This window comes from Nematostella vectensis, chromosome 10 (genome assembly GCF_932526225.1).
Source record: "Nematostella vectensis chromosome 10, jaNemVect1.1, whole genome shotgun sequence".
NCBI lineage: Eukaryota > Metazoa > Cnidaria > Anthozoa > Actiniaria > Edwardsiidae > Nematostella > Nematostella vectensis.
This window is the reverse complement of record NC_064043.1, coordinates 7,215,524-7,237,703: the sequence shown is the minus strand read 5'-3', so window position 1 is coordinate 7,237,703 and position 22,180 is coordinate 7,215,524. Positions and strand designations below refer to the sequence as shown.

Sequence of the window (22,180 nt, the reverse complement as noted above, 5' to 3'; positions counted from 1 at the left end):
TTGTAAAGATTGTGCATTTTTTTCCTATCAGCTATAATGTGCAATTTCATTCCCCTTTGCACCTTGGTGCCCTTTGAAAATTGTCCACACAACAAAGAAATGCGGGGTTCCCAAATGTTCTTTGTAAATTCAAAGGTGTTTGGAGTTTCATAGTTTGTGCCATCATGCTTGTGTAACATACTTCTCATACGGGGATGCTCAAATTCTTGATCTGCTTGAGCTCAGTCACTGTTTTCATAATTTTCATAGCTTCATTTTTTTTATAGTTTTCATAATTTTCAAAGTTTTCATAATTTTCAAAGCATTCATAATTTCCATAGTTTTCATACTTTTCATAGTTTTCTTAATTTTCTCACAGTATTCAGCTGGTGCCACTAGCATGCTAGCAAATGCTTGAAAAGGAAGGGCAATTTGGTTGCCCTTAAGCCAATCTCAAGGCAAGAAATTAACAAGGGGTAGTCTACGTGTGTCCAGGAATTCCCAAAAGGGCAATACATAGTGGCTGTAGTTAGAAAACTTCTTTTATTTGCTTTGGGGACTGATGTTTTTTTTTTTTCCTTTTCAAATGTGCAATGTGGGGAAATATCATGCACAACCCCACCACCACCACACCCCCCCCCCCTCCCACCCTCAAAATACAAGTGGGTCAATTTGAAGTACCAATCGCCCTATCCCTCGAAATCCTCTCTAATGGCTTGACCATTGGTGTTACCATGGGTGGGTTTTTCAAATTTTGTTACTTTAATTAACTAAAAGCCGACAAACAAAAGAGCGGCAATTCAATCTTGCAGCTCCTCAGCGGTGAACCGAAATCATAACCATTTCATTCAAGTGAGAACTAAATATTCCCCGGTGCCAGTAATGGTAACAATAATATACTTAGCATGAGAGGAATAAAGCTAACCGATAAAGCGAAACAAGTAATAATTAGCTCTCAAAGTCAGCCAGTAAATAAGCTTACACACACTTTTCCGGTTGACCTCTCACCTAGTGTTTTGGAACTCGCGCTTGGCCATATTCGTTCATACCCCCTTGTTTTCTGCTCTTTTCTCCCATTGTTGTGGTACTTGCTCGATCTTGGCTTTCTTTGATCTCGAAATGTCAGGTTTCGTTGCATATATTGTTTGGTTTCATCTCGGGAGATCTCTGGATTGTTTGAAACTCACATGCGATAAACTGCGGTAGACTGGGTAAGAGTCCTATTTGGGACCCCTGTGGAGCTCTCCAAGATGGCGTCCGAAGTCGCAACGTTGAAAGAACAAGATCATTTCTTGCGCGAAGGCATTCGGCAGAACCTTTCGTCGTGGCTGCAAAAACTATCATGTGATGGGGATGTCGAGAGAAAGCTTGAATACAAGAAGAAACTGGTGAAAAAGCTCCGTGTATCACCGATCGCTGTTGCGACCGAGCAAGCGAATGAACAACATTACGAAGTCCCCACCGAGTTCTTTTTGACGGTACGTAAATACCAGACGGCATTCTAAGAAGAAACTATGTCTGATAAAAAAAAACCCTCTGTTTTAGGTGCTTGGTAAAAGACTGAAGTACAGCTCTTGCATTTGGCCAGAGGGAGTGTCAACTTTAGAACAAGGTTAGTACAAAATCCGAGGGACGACGACATCACCGGGGAGCCGAGGCGAACCTGTGCAAGAAATATGACAATGATAGGAAAGTTGTAAAGTGGGGATATATTCTGTCCGACTTACTTATCTGCCTTTTACATTGGTCTTTATCTATCTCTCTATTTTTGCTTGAATGTAATCTGAACTTGAACACATACTCTCAAATCAAACCCTCCTCAGTACACAGCACCGAGGGTGCTTAAATGAAAACTGATTGTTTTTGAAATATATTTGTTTTCTTTTCTTAGCTGAAGATGCAGTGCTGGACCAGGTTTGCAAGAGGGCACAAGTAGAAGATGGTCAAGATGTTATGGTAAGGAAGGGTACCCTAGATTTTAGATGTTCTTCATTTAGCCAAGTATTTGGAGCCTGTGGTTGACTTACCTCTGGTACCCAGGAAAAGGTATCAAAAGAGTAACATGACTCGAGTCAAAGCCTGTGCTACAAGAGGTTAGCTACACCACCCTTTTCAAGTCCTCCCACCAGTCATATTGAGAGCTGACAATCATAACTGATGTAAGAAGTTATAGCCAAAAAAAAAAAAAACTTGTTCAAAGACTTGTTCAAAGCCCTACACAAGGTCTTCAAGAAGATGGTAATCAGTTTTACATATATGATAACGTAATATCACAGTAACAACAAAAATCTAATTGATTAACAAAAAACAGCACATCCTGGAACAAAATAAGCAAACACCATGATACCATGCCGTCATAGTGCATGTGTCTACAGACAATAAATTTGGAAATATGATTGCTTTAAAAGCTTTTCAATCTTTCCTCTATATGGCTCTTACCACTTGTCAGTAGAGATACAGGCTACTTACAGGTAGATACAGGCTATTACAGGTAGATACAGGCTATTTACAGTAGAATTTGTCTAAACAGGACTTGCAATAAGGTATATTAAAACGGAACTGCCTTCCAAGTGACATCAATTCCTATAAATGACCTTGCATATACTGTTACGGAGAAAAATCACATCTCCAATGGGTTCTGTTTAAACAAGGTCTATTTTCTTCTCTAAAAATGGTCATGAGATCCAAAGCTTGTCAGGTGCATAGCCAGGCTTTGTTGAAGTTGGAGGGTACACAAAAATTTTGGGACAAGTATTAAATATTTTTCAATCCTTCAATAAGCAATCACCCACTTTTTGGTGGTTGAGGGGGATGCACGAACCTTCCTAGCCATGTGCCTATTCTTGTCCCTAATGAAACAGGGTTTGCATTTTTTTATACATTATGAATTATAATCATATCTTACTACATCATGTCATATCTAACTACATCTCTTTCCCATCTAGGATCTGGGGTGTGGTTGGGGATCTCTTGCTCTGTGGGTTTGTGAGAAATATCCCAACTGTAAGGTGACCTGTGTGTCGAACTCACAGACTCAGAGGGCATTTATTGAGAAACAAGCACAGCTAAGGGGCTTCACAAACAGACTACAGTGCATTACAGCTGATGCTAATGTGTTTTCAACCTCACTGAGATTTGACAGGATCATATCAAATGAAATGTTTGAGGTAAGTATTATTTTGTGAAAATATGATGTTTAAAGTGCTCCAAACTCTGTGGGATCGACAGAAAATACCCATATAAGGCACAATTTTACATAACATTGAGAATTCATGTTTCTAGTAGCAAGGTGTATATTCAGCCCATTGACTTTTCTTGACAATGCTTAATGTGCACACAAATTCAAAAGTAGATGTGATGCTTGTGTCAATTTGAACTGTGTTTCAAGCATTGGATTTGAAAATATGCACACATTGACCTTGATGGGCTTTTAAACCAGGGAAGTATCGTTTTCGTGTGAGTGTTCTTTTTAAGTAAATATAGAATGGGTAATATCATAAATAGTTTCGCTTTATGTTTAGTTATGATTTTAATGCATGAAGACAAATTGATCGTCTTAGCAGAACTCTTGATTTGTTCAATCAACAGCACATGAAGAACTACGAGATTTTGATGTCCCGTGTTTCCAGCTGGTTAAAGCCACACGGTCTACTGTTCATCCAAATTCTCTGCCACCGGGAGTTTGCCTACGAATTCAAAACCAAGAAAGGCTCAGACACAGAATGGATGGCAAAGAACTTCTTTACTGGAGGTACCATGCCATCAAGTGACTTGTTCTTCTACTTTCAGAAAGACCTGTTTGTCAAAGACCACTGGCATGTGAATGGAAAACATTACTCTAAGACCTTAGAAGCTTGGCTCGAGAGAATGTATGAAAATCTGGATAAAGTAAAAGAGGTCTTTAGTGCTTCGTATGGGAGTAATAATGTGACTCAGCAAGTGTTTAATTGGAGGATGTTTTTCATTTATTGCTCGGAGACTTTCGGTTTTAATCATGGAAATGACTGGATGGTATCGCATTATTTGTTTAAGAAGAGAGTTGCTAGTTCTCTGTGAACTATTTTTTAGTAAAAGTTACAACATATATTCTTACATTATTTACAGGAAGTACGAACTTTTTTGAACTATGAAAGGTAATATACTGTACAAGACTTAGGTCTTAATCCTCTACATTAATAAAAAAAGATCAGACAAACAGTAACTGCTTACAATTCTAAAAGTCTAAAGCTGACGGTTTTTTAGTCAACAGGCTTGCTCGCCTCTGTTGTCCCCAGGCCTCTTTTGGCTTTTCAATGTCCCTATATTTCTTTTGATCTGTGAGTGAACTCCTTTTCATACCAGTTTCTGCCACAAATACCCCACTCGCCATCTGAGAGCTATGTCGAACAGGCCTTCTCGGTGGTTCGCGTTGCATTCCATTGAGACTTTGTCTGCGTATTCCATGAGGGCGAAATGTTGTCATGGCAAAGTCTGTTTCTCGGAACACGTTTCGTGGAACGTCTTTAGTGAAATGTGATTGGTTAAAACCATCATCACTATACTTTAGAATTCGATGTGGTGTTACCGCAGTGGAAGGTGCATGTTTTATTTGTAACATCTGCTGACCAGCGTCATTGTTGAGTTCAGTTAAAACCTTTCTACTTCTCTGCGCATGTCGATGTGATGACAACTGCTGGTCGTTGTCGTCACCCATTGGATCAACTGTGAGGCTCTGTTGGTGCCGTGTATAGTGTGCTTGTAAAGAATCTTGAAATTGTTGTGATGTATCTATTTTCGGATTGTGTGCCGATAATGTTTCACTTTCTAACTGCTCGTTTCGCGTTGATGATGTTATCTCACTGGTTTGCTTATTTTTTCTTCGCGCGTTTTCCTCAAGTCGAGCTGCAGCTAACACTTTTATTTTCCAGACATTCTTCCTGCGATACTTCCCAGACCAAACTGGTTGTTCTATCACTCTACTTTCTCTACGAGCTGTAGCGTCTTTACCTGTAACACTCGATACTTTAGACTCCTCAGCTTCAGAAATATCAAACTCTATATCAGTAATTCGACTAACATCTGAAGGCAAATCCTCATCTACCTCTGGACTCGGCGATGGAGCTAGTCGTTTGCGCCTGCGCCGACGATACGCAAAGAAAAGGATCAGCGGGCACATAGCCGTCCCTCCCAAAGCTGTGATGACCACAATAAAGATGTCTCTGGGCGCCAGTCCCTTGGTAGCTATGGGATCATGCGGGGTGGGCTGTGAGTGATCAGGGGAGGGGTGGGTAAGGATGGAGTTGTCACTCGGTTTTTCAGGAACTCCGGGTGCATCTGTTTTCATTCTTGTAGTAGTAGCCGGAGGCTGTTGTGTCGTATTCGGTGGGTGGCAGATATAATCAAAGGTCGCGTTGAATGTTATGTTTTGTACGGTTACCCATTTGGAGCCGCCTCGGGCTGGTACGAATAGGCGTAGTTGTTGCTTAGCAACAAAATTGCGTAACAAAGCGATAGTTGTCTTGATTGGGTACGAAGAAGTGTCACCATGATTGGTCAGAGAGAATAGGATTGTGTCCTGAAAATTAAGAAAAATGCCATTGGCCATAGAAGAAGAAGAAAAACAATGACAAAGAAACAACCAAAATAAATTTCCCAATTGGAATTTTCCCTTGAATTTCATTGCCACATCAGATCAGTGTTACGTACATCGTCAACATCCTCAAAGAACAGCCTTCATGATCGCTATCACTATGATCATAACTGCCATTACCATAACAATAACCATAGTCACCATTGCCATTACAGTAATGTTCAGTTTTTTATAAGTCATTACTTTTATCACCTGTTTGATATCTGTATGCCAAAGGCAGCTAGCCGGTGAGTTCCCAAGCAGACCATTGATAGAATCTTGAAGGTTGTTGAATAACTCTTTCTTCTGACTGTCATTCAGCGATTTCATGTCGATGTTGTTTTGTGCTAGTGACTCTACGTTAACACTGGAATACAAGAACTTGATGAGACTTTGTAATGCACATGGTAAGCCTAGTGCACACTAGTGACATAACAAAAACACAACGTCACGGGAACAAAACTCTCCCATTCACAAGCGATATTTCACTAAAATGAATACACAGACTTCCAGCAATAATGCAATGCTAACATGTTATGTTAAAAATACTGAGCATTTATGTCATTTTCCCTCACTTTTCAGGTTGTGTAAGAACGCCCTTATGTCGTTATGTTGCTAGTGTGCACCAACATAGCCATAACAGGCCTCAAATTATTGGAGGGGCACGATACAGAGACATTAAGAAAACAATGAAGGCACAGCCACGTCCCTACAAGTCGTTTCCTTATAATTTTTGCAAAGTGGGGGGGGGGGGGGGGGGGGTGGGCTAGATACAGATACATTAAGAAAACAAAGGGGGAACAGCCACACGTCCCTACAAGTCATTTCCTTATAATTTTTTGCAAATATTGTGGGGGGGGGGGGCACATGCCCCCAGTGCCCCATCCCCCGATACGACCCTGACCAGGCAGTACTGTTACTTATGTTACTATGTCACTATGTATGTAACTATGTTACTACGTTACTATGTTACTATGTCACTATGTCGCTATGTCACTATGTATGTAACTATGTTACTATGTATGTAACTATGTTACTACGTTACTATGTTACTATGTTATTATGTTACTATGTCGCTATGTCACTATGTATGTAACTATGTTACTACGTTACTATGTTATTATGTTACTATGTTACTATGTTACTATGTCACTATGTATGTAACTATGTCATTATGTCGCTATGTCACTATGTTATTATGTTACTACGTTACTATGTCACTATGTATGTAACTATGTTACTATGTTATTATGTAACTATGTCACTATGTCACTATGTCGCTATGTTACTATGTCACTATGTCGCTACGTTACTATGTCACTATGTTACTATGTCGCTATGTATGTAACTATGTCGCTATGTTACTATGTCACTATGTCGCTACGTTACTATGTTACTATGTCACTATGTTACTATGTCGCTATGTATGTAACTATGTTACTATGTCGCTATGTTACTATGTCGCTATGTTACTATGTCGCTATGTCACTATGTATGTAACTATGTCACTATGTTACTATGTCGCCATGTCGCTATATTACTATGTAACTATGTCACTATGTCACTATGTCGCTGTCACTATGTATGTAACTTTGTTACTGTTACTGTTATTATGTAACTGTTACTGTAAGAACAAGACCTGTGTTATCATCATACTATCACATATGTATGCAAGAAAAGGAATTGTGTTGAGCACGCATTCTAGTTAATTCCTTACTTAGTGTAGTCCTTATATTTTGCTGGTGAGTACGACCGCTGAACAGATATCGTGGGCCCAATTCGTAGCTCCTTCTTGTCCACCAGATCGTAAATTTGGTCACGTGACAATTCCACAGGAGTCCCAGCAGTGGTACCGTAAAGTGTCAACGTTATTCCTTCCTATTTTAGAAACACTTTTAATGACAATGTAAGATTTCAAGACCGACAGACAGACATACAAAGAAGAAGACAGACAAGACAAATGGAAAGTCCACGACCTACCGATGTTAAAGTCGTAGTTCCTAATCCCTTGGCAGTCAGCTTGGTGATGTTTCGATATAGGATGTCCCTAAAAGCCTGGAGAACTTCGCCTTGCTGGCTCGGAGTCAAGTAAAGGAAGTCATTACAGGGGTATAGTACCTTGAGCGTCAGTCTACAAATAATCACATGTTCTTTGATTGAAAAAAAACGCGATGCTCTGGAAGTTATGCAGTTGCATTTCATATGACTCATCATTAGGCTACTGATACCTATGGGTTGTTGGCACATTACCAACCATTGGTTTCTACTTCATTAGACCTACTAACAGAGCTACAAGTGCAAGCTAACCTTTTATTGGACCTACTAACAGTGCTACACGTGCAAGCTTATCTTTCATTGGTCCTACAAACAGAGCTACACGTGCAAGCTTTTATTGTTCCCACTAACAGAGCTTCACGTGCAAGCTTATCTTTCATTGGACCTACTAACAGAGCTTCACGTGCAAGCTTATCTTTCATTGGACCTACTAATAGAGCTACATATGCAAGCTAACATTTCATTTGGTCCTGTAAACAGAGCTACAAACGTGCAAGCTAGCTTTCACTGGTCCTACAGACAGGGCTGCACGTGCAAGCTAACCTTTCATTGGACCTATTAACAGAGCTGCACGTGCAAGCTAACCTTTCAATGGATTTACTACAGAGCTTCACGTGCTTAAGCTAACCTTTCATTGGACCTATTAACAGAGCTGCACGTGCAAGCAAACCTTTCATTGGATTTACTACAGAGCTTCACGTGCTTAAGCTAACCTTTCATTGGTCCTACAGACAGCTACACCTGCAAACTAACCTGTCATTGGTCCTACAGACAGCCACACGTGCAAACTAACCTTTCATTGGTCCTACAGACAGCCACACGTGCAAACTAACCTGTCATTGGTCTTACAGACAGCCACACGTGCAAACTAACCTTTTATTGGTCCTACAGACAGCTACACGTGCAAACTAACCTTTCATTGGTCCTACAGACAGCTACACGTGCAAACTAACCTTTCATTGGTCCTACAGACAGCTACACGTGCAAACTAACCTTTCATTGGTCCTACAGACAGCTACACGTGCAAACTAACCTTTCATTGGTCCTACAGACAGGGCTGCACTTGGGTGTAGCGGCAGACGAGCACCAGTGACATGAGGTGGAAGTGTTGCAGTCAGACTCGGTAGTGCTTTGTAGAAAGACAGGAGTATATTTTAGCTGTGTATTGGCGTCACGGTTGACAAAAATGATACCGTGAGATATAAGTGACAACGATACAATGCTTTGGTAGTACATATGATAATAATGATAGGCTGAAGGTTTAGATTATAATATGAGTTATGACAATATAGATAATGATAATGATGATGATGGCGAAAGGGATGCACGTTTGTTATTATCGTGATGGTAATTATGATCTACTGATAACAATTATGATCATGGAGACGATAATGCAAACATTGAAGGTGATGGTTTATACTCACAGCGTATAACACGGCTTTGGACATGGTGCAACTGCACGCAGTGCTTCAAGTTTCAACTGACGACCAACTGCAGTATCGAATAGTGGCGGAAGTGGAGCTTAAGCGTATGATAATTTCGATTAGTTTCCATGCATACTTGTCATACAAAGCCTAAAAGAGTATACGTACGCGCTTCGAGAGCGGCTTAATCCAAGTCTTGATGATTAAGATGATTAAAAGTTAACTCGCCAATAAACACAACGCCAGACCTACTCGCCACTACCAACTTGATCTTATGTGATACGAAAAACTTGACACCAGTACTTTGGTATGGTGGCGAGTTCGCTATGGTGGCGACTTTGAAGTATTAAAATATTAAAACGATGGTAGAGAACAAAAGGATATACATACAGTAACAGGTCCTACCCAGGATTTTATTTTTCTTGGGGGGTGAGGGGGGGGGGGGGGGGGGGGGGGTAGCGAAATCTGAAAAAGTGGACCTATTTTTTCGGGGGGTGTTCTCTGATAAAAATCTGAACACCCCCGGAAAAAAAGGATTTTTTTATGCCTTTGCTGTATTGCCACGGGATGTTTATTGTCGGATTTTGCTACATACTAGACTGATCTAGATATAGACTGATCGTCTATTGAGAACCTTCGGCCGTTGTGGGGGGGGGGGGTGGTGCGTTCGCACCCCCTGCACCTCCCCCCCCCCCCCCCCCACCGGGTGCGGGCCTGAGTAAAAATGCCAGCCTCAAGAGCATGGTAAGGAAATTACAGCAAGTGCGGCACTTATTCAAGTAAACACGGTACGGCCAATGAGTGTTGGGCAATCTATTATTTTTGTGTATCTATTTCCCCAGCCTGTTATACCTCACCTGGGCAGGGCGTGCCGGTCCATAATCCGGTAATAGAATTCGTGCACTCGTCATACTTCATCTTACACGAGCAAGGGCACTAGGGTATAAAGAATTCAAAACTTACATGAGCAAATGCAATAGTATGCAGCAATGTGTACGACTCTTCGTTACCTGGCACGGATTCACTTGCCCTGTACAACTTGTACACGCTACCTGGCACCTACAAGACTAATAGAATAAAAAAAGCATGTCATTTACCAAGCTGAACAATAGCAAAGCACAAGGTGAGAAGGGAAAAACACCTTCACTTTATTTGATTGCAGTGCTAAACATCTTGTGTGATATTACTAGCGTTAAAACTAACTTTGGCGATTAAAAAATCGCCAATGGCGGCGTTTGGACTTCACCAATCTACCAGTCAATTCACCAGTATGCATCCAAAGTTCTAGTTAAAAAATGTATTTCATCATACAGAGGAAGACACTACTTCGTGAGAAACGTGGGAAAAGTAAATCAAGACTTCTTTTTTTTTTTAATTCAATTTTCTCTGCGTCCCAAACGGCGCCTCGCATTACCACACAAAGCATAATCATCAAAGAGGGGATTTCGCAAATTTCATCCGAACAAAATCTATTTGTCCAGCACTTACTTACCGGATCTGGTGATTCGTTACAGACTAGTCCATCGCGTGACGTCACGCTCAACAGAAAGACATTTGTATGCGGCACGAGGTCGAGGCTGAATTGCCGGCAAGGTTCGGCATTCGGGGCGGACTTTGAAGAGTTCAGGGGCAGGTGTATGGTATAGTAGAGCTGGGAGCGAAGATCTTCGAGGTTGTTACACCATTGAGGCTGAGGAAAACAAAACGTGTTATTTGGTATAACCCAGGGGCGTGCGGAGATGGCTAAAGTTTGCAAGTTCTGACTTGCTCTCTAATGCTAGATCTATCATATTTGATTTACGGCCTACAGAGTGCAAGTATTACCTCAACTAGTCCAGCTACTGACGTCAGCTTCACTGCTAGCCATGGAAACACTCCTGTCACGTGACGAGACACAACAAGTGACCTCGCTCTTATGTCAACTACCAAGAACCTGTGTAAATAAGGTGTCATCGTCACGCACACGTACAAAAACAACAACATTTTCCTAACCACAATTACAATGGATCACAACAGCATCCTACCTTTCCTTAGAGAGAATTGAACGTTTTTTTGCTTATAAGCAGTGAGAACTTGCTAGAGTGTCGCAGATTTTGTGCTTATCGTTTTGTTGCCGCATTACAGTCGTGGCTTACCCGCTATCGTCCATAATGTAACAGTCTTGAGAATCAATGGCACATCTTTCACGCTAAAAAGAAAAACAGATAAATATTAAAAAATACGTGAAATTGAATAAAATACAAAATTTTGTAAACCCTCTTTACTTATGTTCCTATATTACAAAAGGAGCAAAAGGGAAAGACTAACCGTATAATCGAGCATCTCTCGAAAAGCATCGATGGTCATGTCGAGCCCCGTGACTCCAGCAACAGGCTCGGTCACCATCCAATCCGACCTGGAAATTGTGTGACATAAAGGTTGCATGATTATTTAGATTTAGGTTGCGTGACATTGGAAATCAAGAGAGTATCATCATCCTGTTTTGTGGAAATCGCATAATTAACCCAAGTCTTCCCGACCGATATCATCGCGTTGCCATGGTGACGTAGGTATTCGAATAGGCATACCTCTTGCTGGTAAAAGTCTTCCCGACCGATATCATCGCGTTGCCATGGTGACGTAGGTGTGTCCCAAGAGACGCACGGGACACTGTCAGTCTTCCAGCGTTAGCGATCGCTCGTCGATACCTGACACAACATGCCAAATGGCTTAGTGTATATGGAGACGATGCTTGTGAATGCTCGGCGCGCTATTTCTGCTAATTGTACTGTTTGGCGATAACGTGACATGCCATGGTTGGCCTTAGCCTTAAAAAAAAATAAAGGTATGTTTGTGGACCCAACGTACTTTGCGCTCGCCAAGCGAGTAGTCGCGATGTTCTTAGGGCGGTGGGGTGGGAGGGGGGGGGTTATGGCAAGGGGATGTGTGCAAGCATATGTTGTTCCACAAAAAGATGTAAAACGTAGATCATATATGCAAGTCTAAGATCTGACGCATTTTCAATAATGCCTGGTGCACACTAGGGACATAACGGCATAATGACATAGGCGCATGCACCCTTATGTTCATATGTTCAAGTGTGAATGGTTCGGCATATTGACATAAGCCCAACATAACGACATAACATAATGACATAAGAGAAAAAACATGTTTTTTTTTTCTTTTATGTCATTATTTCTATATCGTTATGTCGGGCTTAAGGGCGACTACTTAAGGGCGTACTATCTTTTGAGTTCGTTGCTAGGGAAATTTGTTTGTTTTATAAAAGCTTCTGCTTTTTGTCAAATCTCCTGGAAGTTTCAACATAAGTGTTTTAGACATAAATGACACAAGTGATGACGTCATCCGACCCCTCCCATGGTCACGTGACCCAGAAAAGAAAAACGTGTCGGAGAATCTACTGTTCAAATCTAACATTATTTTTTTTTGGCAGAAATATCTTAACATTACTATTTTCTAAAAGTTCACGCATCGGATTTGCGAAATTTTGATACCGCGAGAAATGGCGAATTTTTATGTTCTTCGAAAACCACATATTTGGTAATAACTTTTTCATTTCTTCAAAAATCAAAAATCCCATGCGCTAAGTTGTTAGGAATGGTAATATCAATGGTGTGATTGAAAACAAATTCACAATTGTTGTAAAATGTTCAAAATTAACGTGTTTTTCCCGCGCGGAAATAGCTGCCATCTTGTTTTTTCGCCATCTATTTTTATTCTCGAAAAACATATAAAAATTGCATTTTTTTTTCTACAAAATGTCGAAAGTTTATTTCAATCTCTTGGAAAAAAGAAAAAGCAAAATTAGAGCTGGAGTTTCGAAGAAAATAAAAATAAATAAATAAAGACTCGACCGGGGATTTGCCCCGGAACGCTTGCTTACGAGGCAAACGCGCTAACAACTGGGAACCGGAATCAAGTTGGCATGAGAGCAGCGATTTTAGTCTATTTTACCGAATGTAGCGCTTTTCCCTTTCGTAGCAACGGAGTTTCGTAGCAACGAGATAGTACCATAGGCCCTTAAAAGAGTGCGCATGCCTATGTTGTTATGTCAAGAGTAAGAACGCAGCTGCTTTGTCTCCTATTATCTGTGTTCTACAAAGGAGTTTTTTTGTCTCTATTCTTCTCGTTCTTTGTGTCGAGGTGCGGATATTGTTCATTTGCCCAATCAAACTGCAGCTTGTAAGAGCTGCATACTGACCCTATGTCAATAGTGTGCACTAGGCATAAGACATTATCGAGCCATAGCTCGTTTGCTCACGCTCTGACTACAAGAGTTCTTTACTACTTCATTTTTGGCGGCCGAAGAAAATAAGCATCACACTATCATAATTGACAAAAAAGTGGCATACCTTCCTCGACTAAGCGTGTCGATGATGATGTATGATTGTGATAAGCAGATGATAGCGTGACACGCCAATCAAGATAGCGTCACATACCACGATTTCAAGTGGCGTGACTTATATGATACCGAGGATAGCGTGCCATAAATCGACCAACGACAGCGTGAAGTACTATGCTTGATAACAGCGTGACACACAATGATCGACAATAGCGTGAGATATCAAAAACATTACTCACAAAACGAACAATTATGTGACACAGCCACAGATTGCGTGACTACATGACGTACCATGGCTGACGCTTGTGGGAGTAGGTTTTATTCATTCTCAGTCCGGGAAACACTCTGAACACACCTCCCTCGGTGCCTATATATCTGAGCCACCAATCAAAAACCCGCATTAGTACATCATAGTTTTTTTTCAGAGAATTCTCAAATATTTTATACGTACCTCCATTTGACTGTGTCGGGATCCCTGTGTCGTGACTCATTCCATTGGTTTTCAAGTTGCGCCGTAAGTAAGACGTCAACGCGCGCTTGCTCACTCAGATCTACAAGAGAAGGATGTGTCATGTGACATGATACGCCTATACATGCTGTTGAAAGGATTCTTTCATTTCAGTTGGATTCTTATTCAGGCCTATTCGGAAGCATATTTACCTATTTCAAAAAACGTTGTCAGTGCGAAACGGCAAATGGCGATTGGCAAATGGCAGCTCTAGGACCGAAAGGAACCATGGGTCTCATTAAATTTCTACTAAATGCTGAAGATATGGATAAATCAAACAATTATCCATTAAAGATCATCAATGTATGTCTCTGACATTGCTAGACTTTATTAAACACCTTTAATTTTACGAATGATTAGTACCCAGAAGCACCGTTCGGGCTTAGAACTGCCATCTAGAACTGCCATCATAGTCAGTTATTTTATTCTTAATTTCATCAGCCTTCTCCAAATAACGTGAAAAGTATCCTCTTATTTAACGAGTCAAGATCTTGTTTACTCATGTTTTCACGACACAAGCTTCAGCAATGTAAGATGACAAAGAAAATGTGATATTTCTATGTACCTGAGTACTTTACTTGCTGTGATAAATCATTGAAGAAACGTTCAATCGCCTCGACGTCATGCTGAGTCTCAGGAGTGTTGACGTATCGCGCACTATCATTGAATGCCTCAGGTGCAATCTATCAATCGAAAAACATCAGATCGAATACAAATAAAAACCGACATGAAAACAAACTGGGCAATCTATCTAAAACCTTTGAAAGCCCATATATGCTTTTAAAATAAATTTTTAATGACATAGCAGTATAACAGTGACGCGTGTTGCCGTACCTTTTTCTTATGCACGGCGCACACGAAAATTTCACGCGTGCACTTTGTTCACTGCCTCACGGAGCCAAAAACTCACAGTTCAAGCAGGAGAGAATTTTGCCTTAGTTGCTCGCGAGACGTAATTTCGTTCGATCTACCTCTGCACACTGTGTGTTTCTGGCCTCGCGAGGCAGTGAGCAAAGTACGCGCGTGAAATTTCCTCAGCGCCAGCCTATAGGGCCAAGGAGACAGTGCTGAATAACGTATGCGCATGCGCGTGTTCTGGCGGAAACAAACACAATCGTAGTGTTGACTCGTTCGAGTAAAGGTACGAAAGGCTGATTTCATTCGCTGTTTTAACTAACTGTACAGCATTAAAACCATACTGTACAAAATATGACAGATTTGTTTGATAATGAGGAAGTCATAAAGAAAATTATCGCCTTAGTTTTGGTCTAGTTTTCTTAGCATTCGTCGAAATACGACAGTTCGCCGGTAAAAAGCAGCCATTTTAAAACGAAAAGGCTGGTTTAACCGCGCGGTACTGGAACAAGTCTTGCGTTTATCAGCACTGTCGGCCAAGGAGGGGTGTGGGTGGGATGGACCAAGCCGCGCGAGGATGGCTTTGAGGGTTATGTTTTGCGCGCGTCTTATTGTTATCTGACTTTTCCCTTCGTAAGGTTTGTAGATTGGTTTGGAATGCTTGTTTGCTAACGTGCGTGTTTTCATTGTTTCTTTCAGAGGAGCGCCATTAATAGGGCCTCCTTAACGGAGCTTTTAATACTGTTTATTTTTATCGTAAAGTTAGGTCGCACAATCCCTTGTCGTTTTGTACCTTCACTGTTGATGAGAGTGGAGCGATCAGGTTGCCATCGGTTCTGCATACGGAGGGAGTGCGGGAAAGGGCTGTATTTTGCCATGAGAGATCGAGGCGATGATAATAAGAATGGACGGTGGAAAGTAAGACTGTAGCCTGCAAACAGAATAAATCTTAAGGGTGAATGCCATCTGGACAGATTAAAGAGGAAATTAATGTGTCAAACGAAGGCTTTTATCCTAGTATGACAGCTTAAGCTTCCTCGGCTTACCTTTTCCAGAAATCGCGCATCCATCCTATCACTAGTGACCAGAATAATTGTATACACCCCTCCCCTGACCGGTTGCCAGGTATAGGTAGCATTTATAACGACCTTTGTGACACCATCTGTCAGAGGGTCCCCACGGGATAAGAGAATGGAGGTCTGCAAATGAATTCAATCCCTGGTCAAGAATGAAACATGGTGTACGCTCCCAAGGCAAAAAATGGTTTTGCATTCCTGGTGTCAGATGTATGCTACGCACACTATCTTGGTGTCTATTTCTGACATTTACTATGCATTTATAGTAAATCATTTTACGCACCTGTATACGTTCACTGCCGGGTGTTCCACTTGTAATATTTATGTACATGTCTGGCGTCAAAAATGGCTCGTAAAGTGTCAGCGGCTGGAACGTGGGCGCAGTCAAGTGATCTGTTGGCGCGGGAGCATTTGGATGAAGCAATGTTCTTCCTAAAACGGGCACAAAAAGTAAAGACATTCTTGTATAAAAAACAAAGGGTAGCTGGAAATACTACCGATAGCTAATAGATTCCTCAGGCAATGACGATGGCAATGTGAACAACTAAGGTTCAAAATGACAATTCTATGGCACCAATAATACTTCAGCTTTTACTCCACCCCTACTACTTGAAAACGCCTAAAATTCCCGCTATCGCGCTATATGGCACGGTTTTTTGTTCTGGAGTGCGCACGCTTACGTCGAAATACGTCCCTTGTCCTGTTTTCTTATATCTCTAGCAACAATGTTTCAAAAAACTTTTTATTGCTGACTTCTTGGAATTAATAATTGTCAATCTTTAACGCATTTCCTTGTGTTAGTCTGGAAGCCGTTATCTACGCTTTTATATAAGCTCTACATCATGAGTTTTGCGTGCTCCACAGTTTGATATAGAAACCAGCCTGATTGGGTTCCCTGTGGCTAGAAACACTTGTTAGAAGTTACAGGAAACCCGCGCTGTGGGTGAGCTCGCCCTGTCTCACGGTTCATGTCCGGCCACAGGAAACCCAGTTAGACGCCTGAGACTAGGCTGTTAATACGCCATTCGCGATCTATGAATGTACAACTGATGTTAGCCTCTCAAGAAACTAAAATAGCCAAACTCTAGGATAGATTTCGAGAGCTCCAAGCATCATTTTTGGATACTCGAACACCTACCCTTATTGTCCACGACAATGGCATACGGTAATCCTGTGGTAGAAAAATGAACGACTTCCTTCATGAGAGTATCAAGCGGCGCATCGACGGCTACAACACCCGATACGTTCCCATGCCTACTCTTAACAGCGAGAGACAGGGTGACCACCAGACCAAGATCCTTTATAAGATGGGGCACTGATATTGCTGGGGAGTCTTCTCGGGTCTTTGCGGTACTAGTGTAATATTTTCCCATGATGGTGCTGAGGCTGGAAGCGTCTTGGTCGTTGATTTGAGTAAATGTGCCATTGTTTAAGGATGCAATTCGCTTGAGTCGGTTCAGGTTGTCAATGTTGAGTGACTCCCCCAAGCCATATACGTTAATGCGAGCTGGAAAAGCCTGTAAGAGCGGATAAGAAGAGCTATTATAAAATGACAAGTGTGAAGAACTTACTTACGCATACTGCACTAATAATAGCAACCTAGTTATCTTACAGCTTGTCTGAAGTTTTCCTTGTTATACTTGTTCTCCCCTGGTAACGCAGTTTCCATTCGGTTAGGTATTGAAAACAGGCTCGCTTCGTTGCGGCATAGGGATATACCCTTTAAGTGTTTTGTAAATAGTCTTACCAATTTTCTTTGACCAATTCTTATCGCCTCGAAGATAGAAACGTCTGGATTTCGGTCAAAGGGGTCACCATCCGTCAGGAACAAAATCATGTTCTCGGCTGATCTCTAAAAGGTTTAAAATATATAAACAAGTCTGAAGCAGGGCTCGATTTACTGTAAATAGGCACGTACAGAAACATTATGAAAACTAGTAGGGTACAGCTGCGCTCCTCGTGGTCATTTTCTTCCTGATTGGTGGGGGGGGGACGGGGGGGAAGGGCCCGCCTGGTCCCCTCCTAATATGGCCCTGAGTTGCCTTTCGATGACTCAAAGGGAAAAATTGTTAAATTAAAAGCTTGAGCTACTTAGAGTTCAGGTTATCGGCGGTCAACTGTATACATCACAAGAAAAAAACAAATGAAATAAAATGAATAGGAACGATGACTGTCTTGCCTAGATTGATCGGACTCATTTGGAGATCAGTCAATACCTTTATTAATGCAATCAATAGATAGTGAAGTATTTTTATATTGAAATCCTGAGGCGAAATGATATAGAAAAACGAAATAAAAATGAATAGCAACTAGACCACACTCGTATCTGCTGGCTACGTCCCGTCTCCTTTACCCACCCTGCTGTTGCTGCTCTGACTCACTCCAGCCAACATCTTAAACGCAGCTTCAAGTGCAGGCACGTACATTGTAGCTCCTGGAAAAGAAACATAACGCAGATTTGTCTTCTGGAGTGATACCCTGTATATATCAGATACTCTCCTATAGCGTTTGGCCTTAGCCTTCTCTTGGCCACGCCCATTCGGGGCAGCGCGAATGGGATCACGTGCACCCCAGGGCCGTAGCAGGAGGTGCCCCCTCCCAATATTTTCAAAAATTATATTGCCCCTCCAATCTTACGTAGCCTGCTACGGCTCTGCAACCTAGCAGTCACCAACGGAGCCCAAGATAGTAAGTAATGTCTAAACCAAGTCAGGGGGAGGGGGGGGGGGGGGGGGTGAGAGAAATTGGTCGAAATTCTCTATATACTTTCCTCTTGGTGTAAGGGCCTCGACCCAGGCCTTTATCCGGTTGATGTTCTTCGGCAGAGCCTCGGCGACATTGCCCCCGAAGCACCCTGGGGGCTTGATGATGAAATGAGAAAACGCCACAACACCAACCTAATGATAGCAGCAGAAGCAGTAGATTAAGTAGTTGATAGAAAAGCGTTGAGTTACTCAACGAAATTCTTAAACGATTATCGTAACTACTGGATCTGGTATCTTCTAAGAGCGGTCGCAAGGAGAGCGTCGACTATTACAACTGGTTCATTGGTTTCTTCACCTTATCATTGGGTCCCAGTGTGTCAAGTACAGTAACTGCGGCCTGGCGCGCAAGCGCCATGCGCCCAGCGGTAGACATTGAAGAGCTCCTGTCAATCACTACCACGATATTGGTGCGCATGCGCGTGACGGCCTCTACATACCATGATCTGTGAATGAGATCAAACGAAACTGAGACAGCCATATGTACATCTTACTAGGGTGCTTTTAGCCACATGTGCAAACAGGAAAAGCCAAAAGCGTCTACAAATCTAAACAAAATAATGTTATTGATGTTAATCATATACCAGACTCTTAAGGCCGTCCCGTACCCAAGGGGGGGTGCAGGGGGTGCGAACGCACAACGGCCGAAAGTCCCCTTCCGGTTCTCAATAGATGTGCTATTTGTAGACAAAACTATAAAGCATAAGCTAGGTCACTCCGGTATGTCATCAATCCATAAGTCAGACTTTCTTGTAGCCAAATCCGACAATAAACGACCCGTGGAGATACTACAAAGGCATAAAAAATCCCTTTTTCTTCTCGGCGGTGGTCACTTTTTTATAAGAAAACTCCCTCCCTTTCCCCTCCCCCTTCCCCCCAGAAAAAATAAGGACGACTTTTTGGGATTTCGCATCCCCCCAAGAAAAATCCTTAAGGCTGATTCAGACAGCACGATTTAGTCGTATGCGATCTGCCTACGACATGTCTTAGCCCAGAATTACACACTACGACTTTCGTAGCCGAACTTCGTAGGGAAGTCGTAGGCTGGTTTACACACTACAGCTCGAGTTGCAGAGGTGTTCAGGTGTGCGGTCAAGTCGCATACGACTTAGTCGTGATGTCTAAATCGCTTTACACAACTATAGTATATTTATTTATGAAATGAATGTACCTTATAAGGTCGGGAGGGTTAAAAAATGTTAGGTTTACAACAACAACAAAAATGCAGTGCTCACCATTCCATCACACACTTCCAGCAATTATTTTGCAAAAAAAAAAAAACTGCTGATCAACAACTCGAAAATTTCAACATAGAAACTTCAAAATACTACTGTACTGTTATGTACTCCTAAAATAACAGTCTTAAATGACTTGAAGGCTAAGAATCCCAGATTGAGGTTCTTTAATTTCAAGGGAAAAACATGTAAGCATAATGAGGAAAATACCTGTAATAACGGAAACTGTTCACTTTTTTAGTCTATACTTACTGGAATCGTGGGTCGAAACTTGAGCTCCCATTACAGACCTTGCCACTCGCTGGAAACTGCAGGTAATTGCCTGTAGATGTACCAAAATACTGCCACGATATAACACTACTATCGACAAGATTATTTCTGAAGGTTTTAACCAGTGAATTCTCTCCTTGTATGATGCCACTGTCCTTAGGATTCCGTGTCTTGCAAGCTACAGAAGTGTTGAGCATAGCGCGAAAGCGATAGCTGTAGTTTGCGCGTGCTATCGCAGGCATTGCGCAGCATTCAATGATTCGCGTGTTCGAAGCGCCTGTATTTGTCAATGCTGTCTTGGCATTCAGCAAAGCATTTATCGTCTCGTTAAATTTGTGTTCAATTCCTCTAGCAATAGCTTGGAGTATATCATGAGGATTTGTAGACGGTGCGTTTGAGAATTCAACATTTTGGTAAAGTGTTTGGAGCTTCGCCGCATGGAGATTGCTTTCAAATGTAGCGTGTAGTTGTGCAGAAACTTGGCTGGCCAAGAGTTGCATATTACAGTTTTGAGTGTTAGTGTGCCCAAGTACAAGAACGAAACATCCACAGAGTCCTAGCACCAGAAGGCGCATATCCAGTCCCAGTTTCATGGCTTATTGTATTGAGTCAGTCCATTACCACGCGCAGTCGTATTGTTTAGGTACCCGTTTCTTCTTTTTTCCTGTTACAAGAATAGAGTATCAGTATGTACAGACGCACCTAAAGCAAACATGTCTTAGTTTCTAGTTTGTACAACTAATATGCCAATTACACCGAAACAAACAAAAACGAAATCATATACAGACCACTTGCTCTTCCAAATTTAACCTTGTTAGTTGTCTAGACCAAGCACTAAGGGGATCTTAGTTGTCGCAATACATCCGCATTGAAAGGAAATCTTGAAACTTTGTTTAATGATTCAACTTTTGAAATCATGTGAAGATGTTCTTTGTGTATACTATAAATAACACCTAATTAACAAAGTATAAGATCAACATAAGTTTATCAAGAGAGCACGCACATTTAATTGCACAAGTTATGACCTCGAAGCTTGCTGTGAAGCGTGTATTTCTTGTAGGTGCGATAATAAAAATAGTGTGCATATGTACAATACATTCTGTCATACTGTTATATCCCTCCTTGTTCTTGTTCGTGTAACATTTGACACCTAATCCTTTAATTATTTTGACAAGTTTGCCTATGAAATGTGCCAAGTCTCATGCTCAGAGTATGATAGTCCCCGTCCGATACGACTTCACAATATCGTTCAGAAGTAGACGTCCACTGGGACATATTCGCAACTGTATACAACAGCTAAATTATTTTCAAGATGCAGGCAGACAAGAATATAAAATGGGGTCACTTTGCCTTTGTTATTCTTGTCAAGGTAATGATTGATGTTTGTAGTACCTTTTCTTGTTTATCGTGGCTGCCTTTTGCGTCAATCTTTCTCTCTCAACATATTTTTAAGATTGTTATTTTTAGAAGTCCCGCTATGCAGGGCAGGGCGTGCCATCTGGAAAAGTTGACTCGGTCCCCAGTCTTCAGTTCAAAGTCTACATCACCAAAACTATAGAAGATATGTACGTTATACTTCTTTGTTTATGAAAAGAAATACAAACAAAAATTGAAAAAAATAACATGGATTCCCTCTCCTAACCAGAATTTTATCAGATTTTGGTTTGTAACCCTTCATCAAAACGTATTCAAATTTCATGGGAGTATTTAGGGATCCTGTGGATTCACGTAAAAGATGGGATAGTAATTATGCCTGATAAAAATATCGTTTAATCTCCTTGTTATTTCTAGTAAGAATTTATAATTTCTAGATATCGGTACGCAACCTTGTGAGGTGAATAATAGGTTTTATGAACAAGAATTTCTGTCGCTACTGGTCAAACAATAAGAAGTCCACTGAAAAATCATACTATGATGTAGAGGTTTTCCGTAAAGTCTCCTTAAAGAGTTCTTGGACTCTTTTAAGCCTTCTATTATATAAAAAAAAATGATACACTTTAGGTACTCGATGCTTGTTTATTTAAATTTGTTTCCAAACTGATTTTTGGGCCTCCCGTGTCAATGCT

The 22,180-nt window shown here is 41.3% G+C and overlaps 2 protein-coding genes across 3 annotated transcripts; one reads left to right on the top strand and one right to left on the bottom strand.

The window, feature by feature from the left end:
* Positions 1-1,195: 1,195 nt before the first annotated feature.
* On the top strand, positions 1,196-4,176 carry LOC5522038 ((S)-coclaurine N-methyltransferase). Its single transcript, XM_001641636.3, has 5 exons — positions 1,196-1,457; positions 1,525-1,591; positions 1,871-1,935; positions 2,925-3,146; positions 3,568-4,176. Exons 1-5 carry the CDS (start codon positions 1,230-1,232, stop codon positions 4,033-4,035), a joined length of 1,050 nt encoding a protein of 349 aa, XP_001641686.2. The 5' UTR covers positions 1,196-1,229; the 3' UTR covers positions 4,036-4,176.
* LOC5521920 (VWFA and cache domain-containing protein 1) lies at positions 3,922-21,032 on the bottom strand. Of its 2 annotated transcripts, XM_048733639.1 has the most exons (26): positions 20,903-21,030; positions 20,097-20,778; positions 18,908-19,055; positions 18,618-18,744; positions 18,205-18,281; positions 17,595-17,699; positions 16,986-17,364; positions 16,131-16,279; positions 15,818-15,970; positions 15,565-15,702; positions 14,482-14,599; positions 13,860-13,959; positions 13,700-13,783; positions 11,634-11,753; positions 11,374-11,461; positions 11,202-11,254; positions 10,891-10,999; positions 10,559-10,756; positions 10,077-10,133; positions 9,924-10,002; positions 9,067-9,163; positions 8,676-8,771; positions 7,568-7,718; positions 7,305-7,465; positions 5,801-5,954; positions 3,922-5,533 (listed from the first exon to the last, which is right to left on the bottom strand). In XM_048733639.1, the coding sequence occupies exons 2-26, from the start codon at positions 20,705-20,707 to the stop codon at positions 4,193-4,195; spliced, it is 4,893 nt and encodes a 1,630-aa protein (XP_048589596.1). In that variant the 5' UTR covers positions 20,708-20,778; positions 20,903-21,030; the 3' UTR covers positions 3,922-4,192. The 2 variants fall into 2 exon arrangements, with proteins under 2 accessions (XP_048589596.1, XP_048589597.1); XM_048733640.1 differs by lacking the exons at positions 3,922-5,533; positions 5,801-5,954 and having other exon boundaries at positions 7,322-7,461; positions 20,903-21,032.
* Positions 21,033-22,180: the final 1,148 nt, after the last annotated feature.